This window comes from Uloborus diversus, chromosome 7, assembly GCF_026930045.1.
Source record: "Uloborus diversus isolate 005 chromosome 7, Udiv.v.3.1, whole genome shotgun sequence".
Lineage (NCBI taxonomy): Eukaryota > Metazoa > Arthropoda > Arachnida > Araneae > Uloboridae > Uloborus > Uloborus diversus.
The window spans coordinates 135,494,471-135,513,257 of NC_072737.1; the positions used below are offsets into that span (position 1 = coordinate 135,494,471).

General features: G+C 32.4%; 1 protein-coding gene across 1 annotated transcript in view; it reads left to right on the forward strand.

The window, feature by feature from the left end:
• Positions 1–18,787, forward strand: part of LOC129225751 (synaptogenesis protein syg-1-like) — a 240,936-nt gene that overhangs the window by 209,490 nt on the left and 12,659 nt on the right. The window contains exons 7-8 of the mRNA XM_054860249.1: positions 11,811–12,001; positions 13,797–13,932. Of these exons, the coding sequence (XP_054716224.1) occupies positions 11,811–12,001; positions 13,797–13,932 (327 nt within the window). The remainder of the gene's footprint in view (positions 1–11,810; positions 12,002–13,796; positions 13,933–18,787) is intronic.

The following is an 18,787-nucleotide window of genomic DNA, read 5'->3' on the forward strand; positions in this document are numbered from 1 at the left end:
GATTTTATGGATGATCCAATCGGTTAAAGTAATAAAAGAATTTACTGAAATCTGCACAAGTTTTATCACAGCCACTGTGGTCATACACCTCTTTTTTTACTCTTCTCGACTTTAGCTGATCTTTGAAATCCACACCGGAAGACATCGTTAAGACCGGAAGAAACCGAAATTAGTTTACAAAGGAAATGGAAGGAGTAAATACTCTTTGTGTGATTTCTGTGATCAATACGCTTGTTTTCGTTTTGAGATTTTTCTTTCATCTCTGACCTAAAAGATTTACCCAATGGCTATTTTCTGATTGCTATTATTTATCTCCCTCCTTTTGTGGAGAAGGAGGAAAAATAAGTAACTTTTTAATGATACAAGACAATCAGTTGGTTTAGGGATTTCAGATGCTTTCAGCACAGGCATTTGAGAGACTTTCTCTTAATTTAAAATAGTTTTTTTTGGGGAGGGGAGGAGGGGGTTGTAAGATAAGTAAATCATCTTCGCGTCCACAAGCTGTGTAGAAAACAGGAAAACATTACTTGATGAATGTACAAAATAATTATAAAATTACGTTATTTGTAAATATGCTTCAAAAGTTCTGTAAGATATTTCAATTTTTTACTTTTTATGTACGCATAATTTTTGATCCAAAATGTTTTTGAAGTTCGTATATTTTTGCATCAAGTCATATTCTTCTGTATTGGATTGATACATCGAGACACTGTTGTAGATTTTTAAAAATGTTGGTTGTTGGTTTATAACACGAAAATAGTCGCGTAAAAACCATTACATCAACAGGTAGGTGATGCAGTTAAATATTGGAATAACAATGATTGTTACAACTGTTGCTGTTGTTGGCTTGTCTATGTGTGTTATAGTCTAAATTAGACCGAAGGTGGTCCTAAAAACCATGGCGATATCTTTAGCAGCTGTAGCTTCAAATGTTTTTAGCACTAGAGTTAAAAATAAGTCCGGCTATACTAAAATAAAAAGAGCAGTTCTTTTACATTGCACATAGGCTTGCACTTCATTCTTGTGCCTTACTTTCTCAGCACCAAAAAAATTTCTAAATAACTCCAAGCTTAATATCAACGTAAGTCTAATTTAGTACTCATGATAAGATTTCAAAATATTCATGGATTGTGAAAGCCCGCAGCTTATAAAAATTAAAAAAATTGTCAGAGACATTTTTGTTTTTTAGCAGAAAAGAAATAGTAATGAATTCGTCACAGTCTACCTTAACAAAAACCCCTTACTACCCTAAACTACCTTATAAAAAGGGGGAAGAGCAAAACACAACAAAATTTTACTCTCCTTGTCCAAAACTTGTCATTTTTTCATTTAATAGGGAGTTCATCAATGCTAGAAAACTATTACATACCTGATAAAGTCCTGAACGAGGCGAACAACGACATTTCTTAAGCACTTCTTATCATTTTAGCACCCGCGATCCAGTTTGAAATCTTTTTTTTTTTTTTAAATTCCATCGTAAAATAACAACATACATAATAATGTGTTAGGAATATTTTATCGCTAAATTTACACTACAACCTTAACAAAAAAGAATCTGCAGTAACATCATGGAAATTCGTTTTTAAACTAAATAGTTAATTCCAATGCTTTATTAAAATGTAATGAAAATATCTGTAACTCAGAGCCAGACTGACGAAAGTGCAAAAATTGCGAATTTCTGTTTATTAGTGCAGTCTATGTAGAAACCTATTTTGTGCGAGCCATGTGAACGTAAATCTTTTTAAAAAATAATTTTCAATTTTTTACCAGGGTTAAAGGAGCGCTCGTCTCATACTTTGCTTGAGCTAGGAAGAAACTTTCCCTTACCCCTGTAAAAGTACTATAAGGTGACTTACGTCTTTCTGCCCCTGAGGTACAGATATGTTGTATCAATTCCAGTTTAGCTCGTTTTTCTCGCATACACAATTCCGTTCTGCTTGTATTATTCGTCGTACATAAATGCAATGCTTATACCAAAACAAAAGTTTCTACTATAAATGACAAATCTGAGAATACGAAGTTTTTATCTAATATTTTCAAACTCTTTTTTCTTACAACATGAGTAAAAAAAAATGCTGTAAGGGCAGTTCCATTTCTACGAGAAAAAAAAAATCTTATTTTTTTAAAAAAAGAAGCAAATGTAACTAATGACACACATCGATATTTAGCTATATACACTGCTCGACATTGAAAATGCAACACCAAGAAGGAGTGTTCCGAAAATTATGCAAATTTTAGAGTAGACGTACATTACTGAGTTTTGTAAATGATGTGAAATGCGCAGCTCCCCGACGCACGTGAAGTAAGATATAAGGAAAGGAACTTGCAGAATGGGCAATATTCGTGTCGTTATTTATGACTGGAGAATTATCGAAGAAATTTTGTTTTTGTCTTGGAGGATACGTGTAATAGGAGAGAATGCCAGGCTGACGTCAACGAAGGCACTTCCACCAGATAGACGATTTTACGAGGGGTATGGTGACGGGACTGAGAAGGGGAGGTTGGTCCGTACGTCAAATCGCAGCTGATACCCACATGGATGCGAGCACTGTGCATCGGTTGTGCCGAAGATGGTTGGAACAACGAAATGTGGTAAGATTGAGGAGTGCAGGGGCAGTCAGCGTGACGTCAGAACGCGTGGATCGACGCATCCACCGACAAGCTGTAGCAGACCCACAAGTCACTTGTTCCTCGATTCTGCTGCAGATGCAAGATACTCTGAATGTTCCCGTGTCAACCAGAACCATTTCCTGTCGTTTGGTCTGCAATCACAGCGTCCACTAAGAAAACTGCCATTGACGCCACAACAAAGACAGCAACGTTTAGTATGGTGCCGGACTAGAGCGATGTAGTTGACAGAATGGCGAAATGTCGTGTTCTCAGATGAATCCCGCTTCTTTTTATCCAGTGATAGTCGCCGCATACGTGTGTGGCGTCGACGTGGAGACAGATCCAATCCGACAGTAATTGTGGAACGTCCCACCACCACGTGGCATAATGGTTTGGGGCGCAATTGCGTACAATTCCATATCACCTCTAGTTCGTATTCAGGGCACTATGACGGCCCAACGATACTTGGATAATGTACTGCGGCCGGTGGCAATCCCTTAAATTCAATGGCTACCTAATGCAATTTTTCAGCAGGATAACGCCCGACCACACAGTGCTCACATCTGCCAACAGGCTCTCCATGGCACACAGCTGCTTCCCTGGCCACTATACTCTCCTGACCTGTCACCAATCGAACATATGTGGGATGTGATTGGACGTCGTTTGCAGACTCTGTCCCTGCCTCGTTCAGAAGACGAACTGTGGCAAATGGTTGAAAGGAAATGGAGAGCCATCCCTCTGGACACCATCCGCACCCTTATTGACTCTATGCCTAGACGTGTTTCTTCGTATATCGCTGTCCGCGGTGATCCTACATCCTTACAAAGCCGACGCCGTTCTCGCTCTGTATTCTACCTATCATTTTGAAATTTAGATCATTTATTATTCCTTGCTGTCTCTGTCTTTTTTTTTCTGACCACTCCTTCTTGATGCTGCATTTTCAATGTCGAGCAGTGTAAGTTGGTAATAATCTTATAATGGAAATATGGTCATTAACCATCAGATATTTTTATTATTTTAATTTTAGATTGGCCGTCATTCGTTAATTGAAACTTTGTCTAAAACCATGAAGTAGATAAATATATACAAAATTTATTCATAATAGAAATGGAGAGGGGGAAACACTATAGCCTACTACAATATCCATAACCCTATGAAATTTGTGAGGAAGAAAAGAGTAATCCGTTGTAATTTAATAACTGAACAAACTTTCAAAACTTTCAACCTTAAAAAAGCTGACAAACAGACTGTTTTGAAACTTGAGATTAAATATGCGATACAAAGTAGTTTTACACTTCATAATCCGTTACAGTTCGTATTCCCTCGGATAAGCCTTATAACCAGCCTTAAAACGCTTACAGATGTTCTTCAAAGGTGACAATTTCTAAATCTAGCATAAACTTAAGGGTAAGAATAAGGGAGGGTCGCATTCAAAAGGCCTTAATCTTTGTCAGCAATCTTTAATTACAGTTTTCGGCAGACCCCGCCGCACAAAGAGGTATGGCGTTTGAAAATTAGATCGTTATTTAGTTTTAATTAAAACTCGCTGTCTCCACGCTTAAAACTTCTTAATTAGCACTTAATCACGAGGCCGACCCCGAAGATTATTCTAGCCCGGCAGAGGTGTGGAGGGGACATAAAATTTTGCGTTTGCGCAGTGAATGTATCTGTCATTAAAACTTTTAAAGTGCAGAGGAGATCTGGCAGCAAAGTGTCATAAAATTTTTCGTTGCAATCAATTAACCGGTCTGGGAAAAGCAATCGCGAGCTCTGCATTATTTTTGGGCCTCCGTCTGCGATTTTATAGCTTTCCTGAGTGTAGTTTATGCGTTTCGATATTTCAGTTTTAAATTAGCATTTGCAATGAGTTCGAGAAATTCCGCATTTCTGCGCTTGTTTGGTTGATTCTTTTGTGTGGAATTGCAACGATATCTTGTGCGTTCGGATCATTATGAAAAGTTTTGGAAGCGGGGGAACTCGTGGTGACAGAGAAAAATATTTTTGTCAAATATTTAAAAAATAAATTATGTTTATGAAGAAATAAAATAGCAAATTGGTTACAGTTTCATGTTTTTCGGCTAGCTTAACAAGTTCCGATTCACACGCAGTGAGACGCTAATTCTTTAGTGGAATATGTGTTGCTTTATAAATTTATAGATTTAGATGTGCATATCACACACAAGCAAGGAAAGTGACAGAATGAAAAAGCAGCATTGGAGAATGCCAAAGTTTAACGCATTACTAGTTTTAGTCGATTTAATCTCAAATCTGTTGCTTTATAAATTTATAGATTTAGATGTGCATATCACACACAAGCAAGGAAAGTGACACAACTCAACAAGCAGCATTGGAGAATGCCAAAGTTTAAAGTATTAGGGGGAGGTCGTTTAGTATCGAACAGCGGGTAGTATCGGACAAGGCTGCTTCTTAATTCTGCCGCCAGGGGCAGCACGTACTGGGTCAACATAGTGTGCCGTATTGGGGAAGAAAGTCACAGACGTCATATTGGTTCAAATCAACCCTTCGTTCTGGTGTGCAAAGCTAGCTGTTTGTTTGTTGAGAGAATTGCAGTGCACGAACTTAACTTCTGGGGCATATATTTACACATAGAGTAAGTTATTTTGTTTCATTGTTATACCTTTAGACTGATAGTATATTAATCTAAGTATTATGGGCTATAAAAGTGTCTAGCTTAAGTAATAACCTAGTGGTGGTTAAACAAATGTAGCTTTACAGTCTGGTTGTATCGGACAAACCAATTTCGGGTTGTATCGGACAAAGTTACTGGCACCAAAATAAAATACTGACGGTGTTTTTCTTTGTCCAACAGGTTGAAATGGAAAAATCACGACATAAATGGGATGAAATAAATATGAAAGAAGCCATTGAAAAAGTTGGACTTAATAAAATGACAATTAGCCAACCATAGGCTATATTTTTCAACTTTTATAAACAATTATCACTTATTTTCAATATTAGACATGTATACTATTCTAAGTAACCAACTACTTTGTTCGTTTCATTTTTTTTGCACATTAAAATGCTATTTCTGAACTATTTGTTTTTATTTCAACATTTTAATGTTTTGTCCGATACAACCCTCCAAAATTTAAAATTGGCCAAAAATAGAGTTTGACAAAAATTTGTTTAAAAAATAAGAATCCTTGTTTTTTTAACCAAAGTTTACAATTTATGTTAGGTAATTTAGTACAGCATAACTTAGTGTAAAAACTAATTCCTTACAAATAAAACAAAAAGTGTTATGATTGAAATGACTTAGGTGTCCGATACTACCCGACCTTCCCCTTCTGGTTTTTGTCGATTAAATCTCAAATCTTGCAATACGCGCCAAAATGTTTTAATGTGTTGTTTACTAGATATTTTTTGTTGTCTAAACTAATGATTGATACCTTAAGTTTAAAAATGTTTCTTCTAAATTAAGAAAACCAAATGATAAGTCACTATTGATTTTATTGATTCTACGCCATTAGTTATGTAAGCTAACTTTCTGCGGGTTTTGCGCCAAGAAAATGCATTAAGTTCAGATTTTAAATCAATGGCTAAAATGTTTTCACCAAATTTTGAGTTGTGTCGTTTCCCTTGCCAGGGTGCGATAGATATGCAATAAGCAAAGTTTTTAAACTTTTGAACGTTATATGGATGTAAAAAATAATAATAAAAAATAAAATTAAAATGTTTTTAGATTCTAAAGACATTTTCTATAAGCTTGGTTTGCCTAAAAAGTATGAAATAAAAAAAGTATATGATTTCGTGATTAAAATCGTGATCTCAAAAATTAAAGTTGATCTTAATAACATTATATTGGTTAATTTTAGATGAGTAAAACAATTTTAATTAAAAATTAAGAGAACAAGAAATTTTTGCTGTATAATAAACGCTATTCATACAGAGCTGTATACCGCCTATTTCTTCTCTCAAGCTTTCAATTTTAATTTTATTGGTTGCTTTAGAATTAACATGAACATAAATATATTAAGATCAACTTAAATTTTTGAGCGTTTATACTGCCTATTTCTTTCCTCAACTTTTTAGTTCTAATTTTATTGGCTGCTCTAGAATCAACCTAAACATAAAGATATTTAGATCAACTTCAGTTTTTGAATGTTGCAATCAAGAAAACGTACTTATTTTATTAATACTTTTTAGTACGAACCAAGCGCATAGAAATAGTCTTTAGAACTAAAAAAAAATATTTTATTTGAAACTTTTTATGTTTTAAAATTTATTTGAACAGTGCCTTTCTATATGTAAAACATATTTACTTATTACTAGTCCGTCTTTGGAAGAAAAACCGGTTTTTGAGTTTCGTTTTAATATTAATGTATTGCAAAAACAGATAGTTTATATCTTTGGTTTTAATTAGCTTAATTTACTAATAATCTTTTTTCAATATTGCTGATTTGTATTTTTGAACTTAAAAGCACTTTTAAACAAGTAGAGTAAAAAAAAACTGTTAAGCGTGGGAAGCTTCATATAGCTTATAAATAGACAGCACCCAACGGTTTTTTACTTTAAAGTTAATTGCTTGGTTAATTCATTTTATCATTATTAGCATACAAAGAGATTATAATTTTATTTTTAGTTCATTATGCTACAAAAGCGTGGTTTTTTTTTTAGTTTTGTAATTTTTTACGTTTTTGGAAACAATTAAAAACTGGAAACAAAGCGCATAGACAAATAAGAAGAGACTGTTGCAAAATGCAGTGAGTATGACGGATCAAGTAAACCGATAACTATTTTTTAATAAAAATATGTAAAGTTGGTACTTGTACTATTAGCTACCTGCAAGATAAAAATCTAATGTTGATGTCGCAGTCAATGAATTACGGGTAGTTGGTTTCATACTCAACGCATGAAGGTTAAAACAGAAATAATGCTACGGCTGGGAATAAATTAAAATAAACAACTGGAGTTGCACTGTCATAAAAAAATAACTGAGCAATTAATTTTTCAGGTATTCGAAATCTTCATAAATTTGTGGGAATACGAGCCCAGTGGTAGATAATATTTTATTACTTTGGTTTCTGTCCCAATTGCCAAATTTTGGGAAAATATTCTTTCATGTTAGCAGTACTGGCAATTTTAAACAGAAAATAATGCCAAGAAAATACTGTACTTTTGAGCACACAGTTCTACACCCACCTGCTAGAGAATAATGTTATATTAACTGGTGAACGAGCGCAGCGAGCTCTGATTGCGGATCCATCCGAATAGAACTGTTCGCAGTTCCCGGGGTTTAGTGGCCGCAGTAGTGCTCTTAGAACACTATTTTTCCTAACATAACTCAATGAAGAAGAAAATTATAGGAAATATTTATAACATCCTCTCAACTACTCAAACTGACCCTCACAAATATTTAGAAAAAAGGAACACAAAGAAAATTTTATTTTTTTAGTTCAAATATTTAATAGAATGTAAAAATAAAGTGAAAAATGTATTACTTGATTGGCTCACTTGTTCAACGACTGACCATCTGCCTAACTTATAGTAAAAGGTTGTTCTATGTTTTTCTGAAAAGCTAAAATTTCTTTTTGACCTGTTGCCGGCACTGTAAACTTCAAAAAATGTTGTATACTTTTCTCACATATATGAGTATATAAAATCCAAACCATAATATATAATTCCTTCAATGAGTTGATTGTTGGCTGTCAGTATCACATCTGATTGTTTCATCAAAGAATAAAGGTATAGCCCTTCAGGGCTCTTGCGCCATTAAAACCAAAGAATAAAGTTTCATTTAGTCCTACTTTTAGCAGTTATGTATCACCGTAACTGACTCTAGAGTTTTAACTTCAGTGAGTAAAAATTAAAATAAGTAAATAAAAAAATCTTTCTAGCTTCTAAGAAATGAAAAAGTTTATTACTCTACATTTCATAACTTATTTCTGCATTTATTTGCATTCATATTTTGAATTTTTATACTTGAAACGAATAAAAAATTTTAATGTAAAACTATTTTGATTTTAGTAACAAATTTTATCTCGTAAGTATCATTTCACGAGATAAAATTTATTATTTAGATCAAAATATTTTTCCCGTCTAAGTATAATTATAAAAAAAGAAAAAAAAAATCAAAGTTTTCTACGAATATATTCTTTTTTATTGTCCTCAAAACTTTAAATATTGCAGAAATATTGTACTTAAATGAATAGTGAGTTGCTAACTAAAAAAATTATGGGGATTTCAGCTCTTTCAATTGAATTTGAAGCAACACATTAATGACCTGAAAAATTAATTATACCCTAAAACAAAATACGCTTAAAATTAAACACGTATTACGCCCCTTTGATTAAAAATTATGTTAACATCATTTCATTCATCGAATTATACTAAATAAACAAAAAAGTAATATCTGCCACTTAACTCTCAAAATACTACTATCCATACACTTAATTCGTACCTTGATGCCATATAATCTTTCGTGCGAAACAAATTGCAGTGGAACTTCATGCAGGGAGACTCCTAAACAAAATTTAGGCTTTTAAGGACTTAATTTATCCGTCATTGGGAGGATACCATGTGTTTCCGGTTGACGGAATAAAAAAAAAAAAAACGCAGGCTGAGACAACGAACCGTGCACTCACCTAATTGGCTCATCAACCGGTAGAATGCCTCTGGAAATTTGAATAATTTCATTTCACAACTGAATAAATTTTAGAAAAATGCGGTTCGATTGAAAGTTTTAAGTATTACTGCAATTATTCATTCATTGCATAAAACTATTCTTACATGTATGGCTAATCTCATGTAGTTAGTTGGTGAATTCCAGGAAAAAGGAGACATGACACTTGAATTTAAAAATTAATATTCTGGCACTTGCCATATACCATTCTCTTCAAAAATACAAATAGTTTGATGACTTTCAGAAAATCAAGTGCAAAATTAAGTTTTCTCTTGATGTTTTTACACAGTGAAAAATCTCTGTTTTATTACATACTGTGATTTGAATAAACGTATTATCAGCAAATAGTATTTAGGTTAACTTTTATCGTTTGAATGTCTAGTCAAACCTTTTGGTAAGTAATCTCAAATTTCTTTTGTTTCAACCTTGAAATAGGTCCATTACTGAGGTGACACTTTGATGTCCTTCCGTTACCGAAATACTACATCTCAATTACTTCACCAAGAACCTATGGGGATAGAAACTAATGTTTTTTTTTATGCAAAGCAGAATTTTGTCCCTTGTCAATGAGGCATAGTTAAAATTTTAATAAATTTTTAATTTATATGGTTTTTAATGGTAACGGAAGGTTAAAAAAATACGGTAACGGAAGGATATTTATCTATAAGCTGGTACAAGGTAATATTTAAGAATGCTACTAGAAAAAAAACTTTTGTTTAATGTTAGTAGTCACATTTAAAACATATATAAATATTATTTGAACACAAAATGTAAGTTTTTTTAAAAAATAAACTTTTATTTAAATTAAAAAAAAGTTTGGTGATTTTATCTCTATTCTTCTATTGTATGTGATGTAAAAATTCCTAAGCATGTAAAAATCATTTTGGTATGCCATGTTTGTGATATGACAAGCCAATTCAAGCAGAAACTCTTGCTTACAAACTTTGAATTTATATTGGAACAATGCAATATTGAAACTGCTTTCAGACTTGTCGCCACAAGTCACAGGAAAAGACTGTTGTGAGCATTGGTTTAACTGTTAAACGTACTACGAAGAGATCAGTAAATTCAAAGATCAACAATCACAAAGATGGAGCGATATTCATTCTCATCCTGACATAATATGCACTATTTGAACCCAGTTACAAGTTGTGTTATTGAATATAGTAAGTACTTCAATAAATCTACTTCAGCAAATCGAAGAAGATTTCACTTCAAAGTCAACAGACTGAAGAAAGTTATAAATAATGTTTAAAATAAAGATACAGATGAATCAAAAGCACCAAATAATGAGAATATGCGAAAAGATTCATAACATTTGGACAAGTTTTGTTAGATGGATGGAAGGTAAAAAAACAAACAAAGAGCAATACTGGACATATACTTTATATAGAAAATGAAGAAAGAGAAGTATCATGTTTAAAAATACGTAATAATGTGGGAATGATCTTTGCATTCCTGAAAAAGAAGATAATTGTTCTATAGATTCTGATAACATTATTAAGTATTTAAAGAATTCAGAATTGTCACAGAGGGTTCAGGCATTAGATATAATTGTTTCAGAGTGCTGTAATAGCTGAATAAATGTTTTTTAGTTGAAATTTACCAAGTTTAATTGCTTTGGATTTCTTGTCCTTCCGTTACTGTCCTTTCCGTTACCCTTAACAAATGCATAATTTATATGCTTAATTTTTTTTTAAACTAGAGGTGAAATTGTAATGATTAAACACTCCCGTATGTGTTCTAACTTTTAAACAATTTTTCCTTTTATAGTTTAGCTGAGTTTTTGGGGAGAACATGATAGCGTGAAAATCGTGTCGCAAAAAGTCCATCCGTTACTGTTTCTTAAATTTGATTTAAAAAAAAAAAAGTAACTAACGAAAAATTCTTGACTTTGGCATTTTTAGCAATTAACTATGATGTGTATAAAAGTCTATGCATCAGTTTTTGAAAAAATATGTATTTTGATATGCTCACAGGCAGAAATTCATCGATTTTTTTTTAAAAAAAACCGCTGGGATTTACCAGTTTTTATGATGTAATATATTTTAGCAAAAAGAAATTCGATATTTTCCTTTTCATACCGGTTTTATGTTTTATGAAACATATATACGTCTCCATAATTATTTTAGGGGACGATATGAAATCTAAGGCATTTTTGTTTAAAGCATTATCGCGATTTTTAAATAATGATATAAAGAGTTAGAAGGTTTTCTTATAAACCCTGATCATCATTTTTACTCTTGGATTTTAACTAAACCGCAAAAAAAAACTCTCAATAAAAGCAAAAATAAAAAGGAAAAAAAAAAACTTTTTTGAGATCTAAGATTAGGATATACATTTGTGATTTATTTCAGGCTTTTTCCTCAGCTGTCCGATTTTTTCAACAAACAAATGTTCTCATGTTAAAAAGGTTGACCTTTTTTTTTTGATTTCATACTTCTAGTCCTACGCTCCTTTTGCTGAGATTAATATTCACTTAAACTGTACTTCTTGTAATGCCTTTGTTCTAATATTTAACTGTATGCTTTTAATTTAGCAACATTTTATATTTTAGGACCACCTCAGATTTTAGCGGATGCTTTTCCAGTTACTTCCCACATGGTTGTCGACAAGGATGAGAATGCAGTAATTGTGGTACAGTTTTGTGCAGACCCTAGGCCAAGAAAGACATTTTGGGAATGGGACATGCTCCGGTTAGAAACCAATTCAGAAACTGGACGACACAAAGCACTTGACATTCACCCCGTAAGGAAACATGTTTTGTTATATTTTTCTGTTAACCATATATACCATTTCTCAACTGTAGCATCATTAGCAATATAAAATTCAACAAAAAAATAACGAAAATTTGAAAAAATCGCAAAATACCCTGGGGCCTCATCGAGGGTTACTCCCCAAGGGTAGGAAATAATCCACTGATGAGGCTGATGGGGTCCTAGGGTATTTTGGGGATTTTTTTCCAATTTTCGTTCTTTTTTGTTCAATTTTATATTGCTAATAAATTTATCATCTACCAGTATCAAAGTGCTGCCTATGGCGCGTATTAAACTGAGTCGTGATATTCAATTTGATTTAATTGTACAGGTTACAAATACAGTTTACGACAATGGTTGTGTATATATATGTTTATTTGTGGTGGGGGACACAATCAGCCGTTTAACAATTTATCATACTGAGTTGGTAATGAGCATCGAGCGAATAATATTAAAGCCATGGGTTTGGTCCCCAATGGGCCAGAAAATGTTGCTTTTAGATTATTTGCTTTTATCCGTAAGATTCTGATCCGAATTGTCATAAACATTTTATTCTAAACTCTTCGCAAGATTCGGAACCAGAATTATGTTTCATTAATATCTGAAAGAAAAAAAAAAACATTTATTTTATTTTGCTAAAATGGCAATATAAATTTAAAAATATACTGTTTTTTAAAGATAAAAGTTTTATGTTGTCTAGTATTTTTTATTACTTAGATATTCTTAGTGTGTGTAAAAATTTGATGGTTCTGGTCTTCTTTAGCACTAAATTAAAAAAAAAATATGTTATTGAAATCGCATTTAAAATATATATTTAAGGTAAAACACCAGTAGTGGCTAGTGCATAATTAATGGCCCCTTCAAGTTTTATGTTTCAAAAACTTGAAGGTTATTATGTTTTATTGGGAGATTTCCCAATAGATTCAAAAAAGCATCAAACGTGCAGGAACAATTACCTCCTGCACGTTTGAATCTATTAAAAAACCTGTAATCCTGTTTTTAAAATATAAACCTTGAAGTGGCCACAACAGAAGCATGCCCACTACTGGTGTAATATTACCTTACCACTACAGGTGTAATATTCCTGAGGTACCTTTTATAAAACTATTTTTAAACCAAAAATAAGTGCACCTTATTTGATATATTTTAGTCATAGTTTTTATTTAAAGCATAATAAGTTTTACATAAAACGGAGATTTTGTTTAAGTTTATTATTACACACAATTTTGAGTTGGTGGAAATTTTGCTGGAGTAAAATAAAAAGTTATTCGCGACTAAACGCTTAAACATATCTGTCTCAAAGTGTTTGTTTCTTTATATTTAGTTCAAACACTAAGCTCCTATGCTTAAATTAAAACAAGTTAAGAACTTTAAAGATATCATTAAACGAAAAACAGGAAAATTATCAACATACAAAAATTACGAGAAACAACAACAGGTTAAACGTTAAAAAAAAAAAAAAAAAAAAAAAAAAAACTCAACCATTACCGTTTGCCAAAATGAATTAGTTTTTATCAAAGCATTTTATTGAACTTTTTTTTTTTTTTTTTCAGTTTTGCTACCAATATCGAAAAAAAGTTCTGCAAAATTAGGAGAAATAGTAATTTTTTTTCCGAACACGCTAAGCTGGGTAGCTGTTCTCTCGAAGAAGAACTAAACAAATACAAAATATGGAGCTTTTTTTTCTTTTGTAGATATGTATTAAACTTGAATAACTAACTACAAATGCATAAAGAATTATATATTATTTGATTAATACCTGTCTCCATTCATCTTTCCCGTCCCAGATTCAAACCAAAGACGACTGTTATGAAGCTCGCCTAACAATTTTGAACGTTGAAGGAGGAGATTCTAAAACGTATTCTTTGGTTATTGACAATGAAAAAGGTCGTGAAGCGTTTGCTGTAACCTTAGAAGTTAGAGGTTAGTAACTGTTTAAAAATTCTTGTGTGTTCTGTTGTAAAAATTATTTTTTGACAATAATTTTTTTTTGTGAAATTAATCCACACCATTATTATTTAATTAGTGTAACTAATGTATTTAGTAAAACGATTTTACGTTCTACAGCTTGAATATGCCACATTGAAAATTAAAGAAATTAATCAAAGAGAAAAAACTTTCTAATTTCGTTGGGACGAGGCAATTTCACCATTGGACAGATCAAATCTGACGTATTGAGATTGCAAATTATGAAACTGTTAATAAAAAGGCAGAGTTTTTTTTCCCAAGTTGTCACAGTCAAGGCTCAGCTAGATTCAAAAATTCAACAATTAATGGTCTATCTGTGACATTTTGCAAGAAAAAGGAAATTAAAAGGCAGTTCAGTAGATAGTGTCATCGATAGGGGTTTCATATAACATTCGAATAAATTTGAATGATTTTATCACATCTTATTGTATTTTTCAGGTAGCTGGGGCTCTTCGGTAGGAGTTTTTCAATTTGTGATTGTCATTTTGAATACCTTTTTTGGTAATATCTATAGCAAATTAGAATCAGACGTGAATTTTGATTATTGGTATAGAACGCATCTCTTATTTTAGTACAATGCAATATAAATCGCTGAATAAATGTTCAGTTTACTAATTGCAGCATTAATGACAGCAAAATTATGCTATTTATGCATAGTCCACTTTATCATTGAGACTTATATTCTTTGATTTAAAAGTGATCAAGGGTTAGCCCGCATATGATGTCACGATTTTAGGTAAAATGGGGGAGGGGATACCCTGGGGTAGCATTGCAATATTGTGAGTGAGGCTACAGCGACTTCTGGTGTGTCTAATTTTAGCTAAATTTAACGACTTTTTTTTTTAAACCTCGAACAACTTTAAGACCTTATATCTGAATAACCTAGGGACGGCTAAATAATTTTTGCATCAAAAAGCATGTTTCACAATGCTCTATCAATTGTTAACCCTAAACCACCCTAACGTATGATATCCTGGTAAAGCACGAAAAAGCATTAGGTTTTTTACAAAAGTAGTAGCGTTCGAGAAAAAAAACCTGAACAGAAGCATAATCCTTAAGTGTTTAACAATAATTTCATAGACTAGCAGTTGGAATTAGATTCCAGATTGAAAAAGTGATTGAAAATTTACATAAATGACGATGTCAACCTAATTTAAACCAAACACCAACCGAATTTTAAGGAACAAGTTACGATCTTTCGCTCACTCCAAAATTATCTGTAATAAATAAGAAAAATAAAATTAGAATTTCTTTACTCAAAAAAAAAAAAAAAAAAAATCCAAACAAGCACTCCTCTTTCCTTTTTTCATTGAAAGCTGTTATTATGAGACGCACGTCCAAATTAAGCGTGCTTAAATTTAAGGTGACATGTAATGAAGACGAAAATTAGATTCTGCGCATGTTCTGTGCAACTGAGCAAACATTCATATAATCAAAATTTCATGACTCCCTTTTAAACACAAAAATCGATTTAGTAAGAAATTGATTAAGAGTTCATAACTCATTGACGATAAGCGAGTTTTAATACCTCACACGCTTAACATCTTTTATTTAAAAATGCCTCGACTAACTTTTAATTATAAAGCTCAAAACAAGCACCTTGGTGCACGTAAAGTTCCATATTTTAAAAACTTTCGAGTTCCAAAAAAAAAAGCATTAAATTCGTTACTTTAAAAAAAATCTTTGGATTTCATCTTATATAATTAAAAACTAAGCGTATCTATCTATCTATGTATGTTCAAGTAACTTCTCCCGAATGAAAATGAACTGACCATCGAGCCAGGTATCGATGGATTCGTAATCTTCCCGTCTTCATGTTTGGCTATTTAACATAATCCTCCGATAATAATTTGCGGAGATATCTATTAAAAACTATTTTATTAACAATCTTAGGTTTCAAAATAAAATCCCCATTTTTCGAAGGCTTTCCTCCATTTAAATCATTATTCAGTGATTCATCTCAACTTTCTGTAACAATGCTTTTATTAAAATTTGTAGTTGTAGCGTGAAGAAAATCGTTAAATGAAAGATCTGTTGACATTTTCTTTCTCGACTATAAATAAATAAAATTTTGTTTTTTGTTTTGAGGCTTTTCCTGCAATCGGGGGATTTAAAACGTTTACTTTTTAGTTATTTTCCCGCAATCTGCCGCAAAATTTTACAAGCGTAAATTGCAAGCGTAAAACGCGTCGCGTGCAAAGCCGGGCGACGCAGCTAGTATTATCTTAAGCTTTTTTTTTTTTTTCAAAACTGATTTCATTGATATTTTTCAGTAAATCATAATGTTATGCATGTGTAATTAGTTGTTATGTACTGTAGCTGTTCCGCGCTTGCTTAAAAAATACATAATGATTCAAATAAGTTTTACATTTTCAGCAATAATCCAAAGTGTATTTGCTTCTAATAAGAAAGCAATTAAGAGTTTTGAAATAATTAAAAGTTCGTACATTAGTTTCAAAACTATACATTGAGGCATTGAAGAGATGTATCGTTTTTCTCCTGAAATGTAACCTGTTACGGTTACTTTTGAATGCATGTTTTATGGAACATTGATTGAAGAGGTTTTGTTCTTGTATGTAACAAAAAACCCTTTTACGAACGAAGAATTTTTCGCAACATGTTTGGGTGTAAAAATCAAGTCAGAGAAAGGAGTTCTCCGTTCTTGAATTGAAGTTCTATCACGTGAAGCGAACAGATAAGCAAATAGAAAGCATGTTAATGATAAATGTTTCCATAAAAATTAGAACCAAATGTTTATTTTTTTCGGAAACCATTTTTTCCCAGCAATGAATTTCGCAAAGGGTAAAAACATCGCTTTGACGCACAGAATTAGCAGATTACCGCATACATGTGTTTCGACGATTCAGGGAACCTCTTTTTCAATGCAAATAGTGAGCTTTTGGATGAAAAGACACTTGTCTCTTTCCCTTTTTTATTTATTCCCGTTATATATTACTATCATATTTAGTAGACATATGTAACTGCATTTTCAATTCAATATGAAGGAAGCGCTTGTTAAATAGAGGCGTCCGTTAATTTGTTCTGTGTTGTATCGAAATCGTGTTATTAATTAAACTTAATTAAAAATATGTGATTTGATTAAAAATAACGTTTTAACTTCATTTTAAACCTAATTAATCATGTATGAAGTAAAAATCATGTCAATACGTATCGCGTTGTATCTAGACCGTGTTTCGGGTTAGATAGGAAATGTGTTATACGAGACTTAGAAATAATGCGGATCAAGGGTTGTGTATCGTGTTATACCGAAACCAAGTTTTATAAAAACGAAGTAAAAACTTATTTGCGTTATTATCAAACATTAACAGCATGTATTGAACGAAAATGAAATTTAATCTTTTTCAAACATAGCTTTTGTGTTACATCGAAACCATAAAGTATTAAATTCAAGTTTCATACCGTGTAATATCGAAACCGTGTTGTACAAGTACCATGTTATACGAGGTACGCCTGTATATGTTACGAGAGCTGCTGAGTTGATCGTAGGGTGAAGGTAGACGACGAATTTGGAGAAAATAAGATACAAGCGTTAAAATACGTTTTTAATGAAGTTTTGCAGAAAGGCAAAATAACTGTTCTCTCCTTGCCATCATACTACGAGTAATTAATGTGCACAAGAAATGAATTTGAACGATCTTCAGTTCGTATTATCGTATTAACTCCATCAATCCTCATATATATATATATATATATATATATATATATATATATATATATATATATATATATATATATATATATATATATAGTAGCAAATTCACTGATCGAGTAACGCTCCTGACGTCCTCAATAATGAAGCTCGCTCCACAGCATGATAATTTGATAATACTTTTTTGGTGATTTTTGACCCCCCCCCATGCAGGGAAATGCTTTATTTTAACAAAGCTGAACTGGATCCGGTAACTTAACTGTTTTACTGGTAAGGCTAAAATTTTAAAAGAATGGTGAAACGAAAAAGTGGTTAACAACTAATCTGATCTACAGGATTTATGGTTAATTCATTGGAGTTAGGGTTGAAGTTTTAACTATCAGAGCACCATCAAACAGCTAATTGCTTCGTTCAAATGTAGAAGCAGTTTTCACGCACCATACTTAGACAAACGATTTTCTTTTTCTCAAAATAAAATGCTGCCCATTTTTCCTTTCAGTTAGGTAATTGTCAATACACAAACACGCTTGCGCGTGTACATAGATGTGCACAAATTGATCAAATCACAAAAATCTTTAAGTTGACAGTTCTAGCCATATGTTGAGAAGCCAATGGTACCCCTGTGGACGATACTCGTGCCTGTAACTGCACCGGTCATCATGGTTTGGGGTGGTATGCTGTTTGGTCACATGACGCCAAGGTAAAGCTTGACCACGGAGAGATGATGGATAATGTAAAAGTGGAAGCATCATTTGTATCATTTGTAATACACTGTTCAAAGTTCGGGAAACTTTTATGGACAATATTTCTGTAAAATGGAGCATTTACAGTACAAAAAAAAAAAAAAAAAAAAAAACAAAAAAAAAACCGTAAGTTATACCGAAAAAAAAAAAAAACGTTTGCAGTGCCTATTGTTATACCACGTGACTTACAGTGCGAAGCACAAAATACCGTAATTCCTGTGACACACATTCCCCAATACACTCACTGAGAGCATGCGTCATCAGATTGAGGCATGTACAAAGTCCCGAGTAGAACGCATTATATACTGAATAAATTGGTTAACATTTTATCATTTCTGTCTGTTTTTTACTCATTTGTATATTTATAACACCACAATTGCACTCTAAATTTTCATGA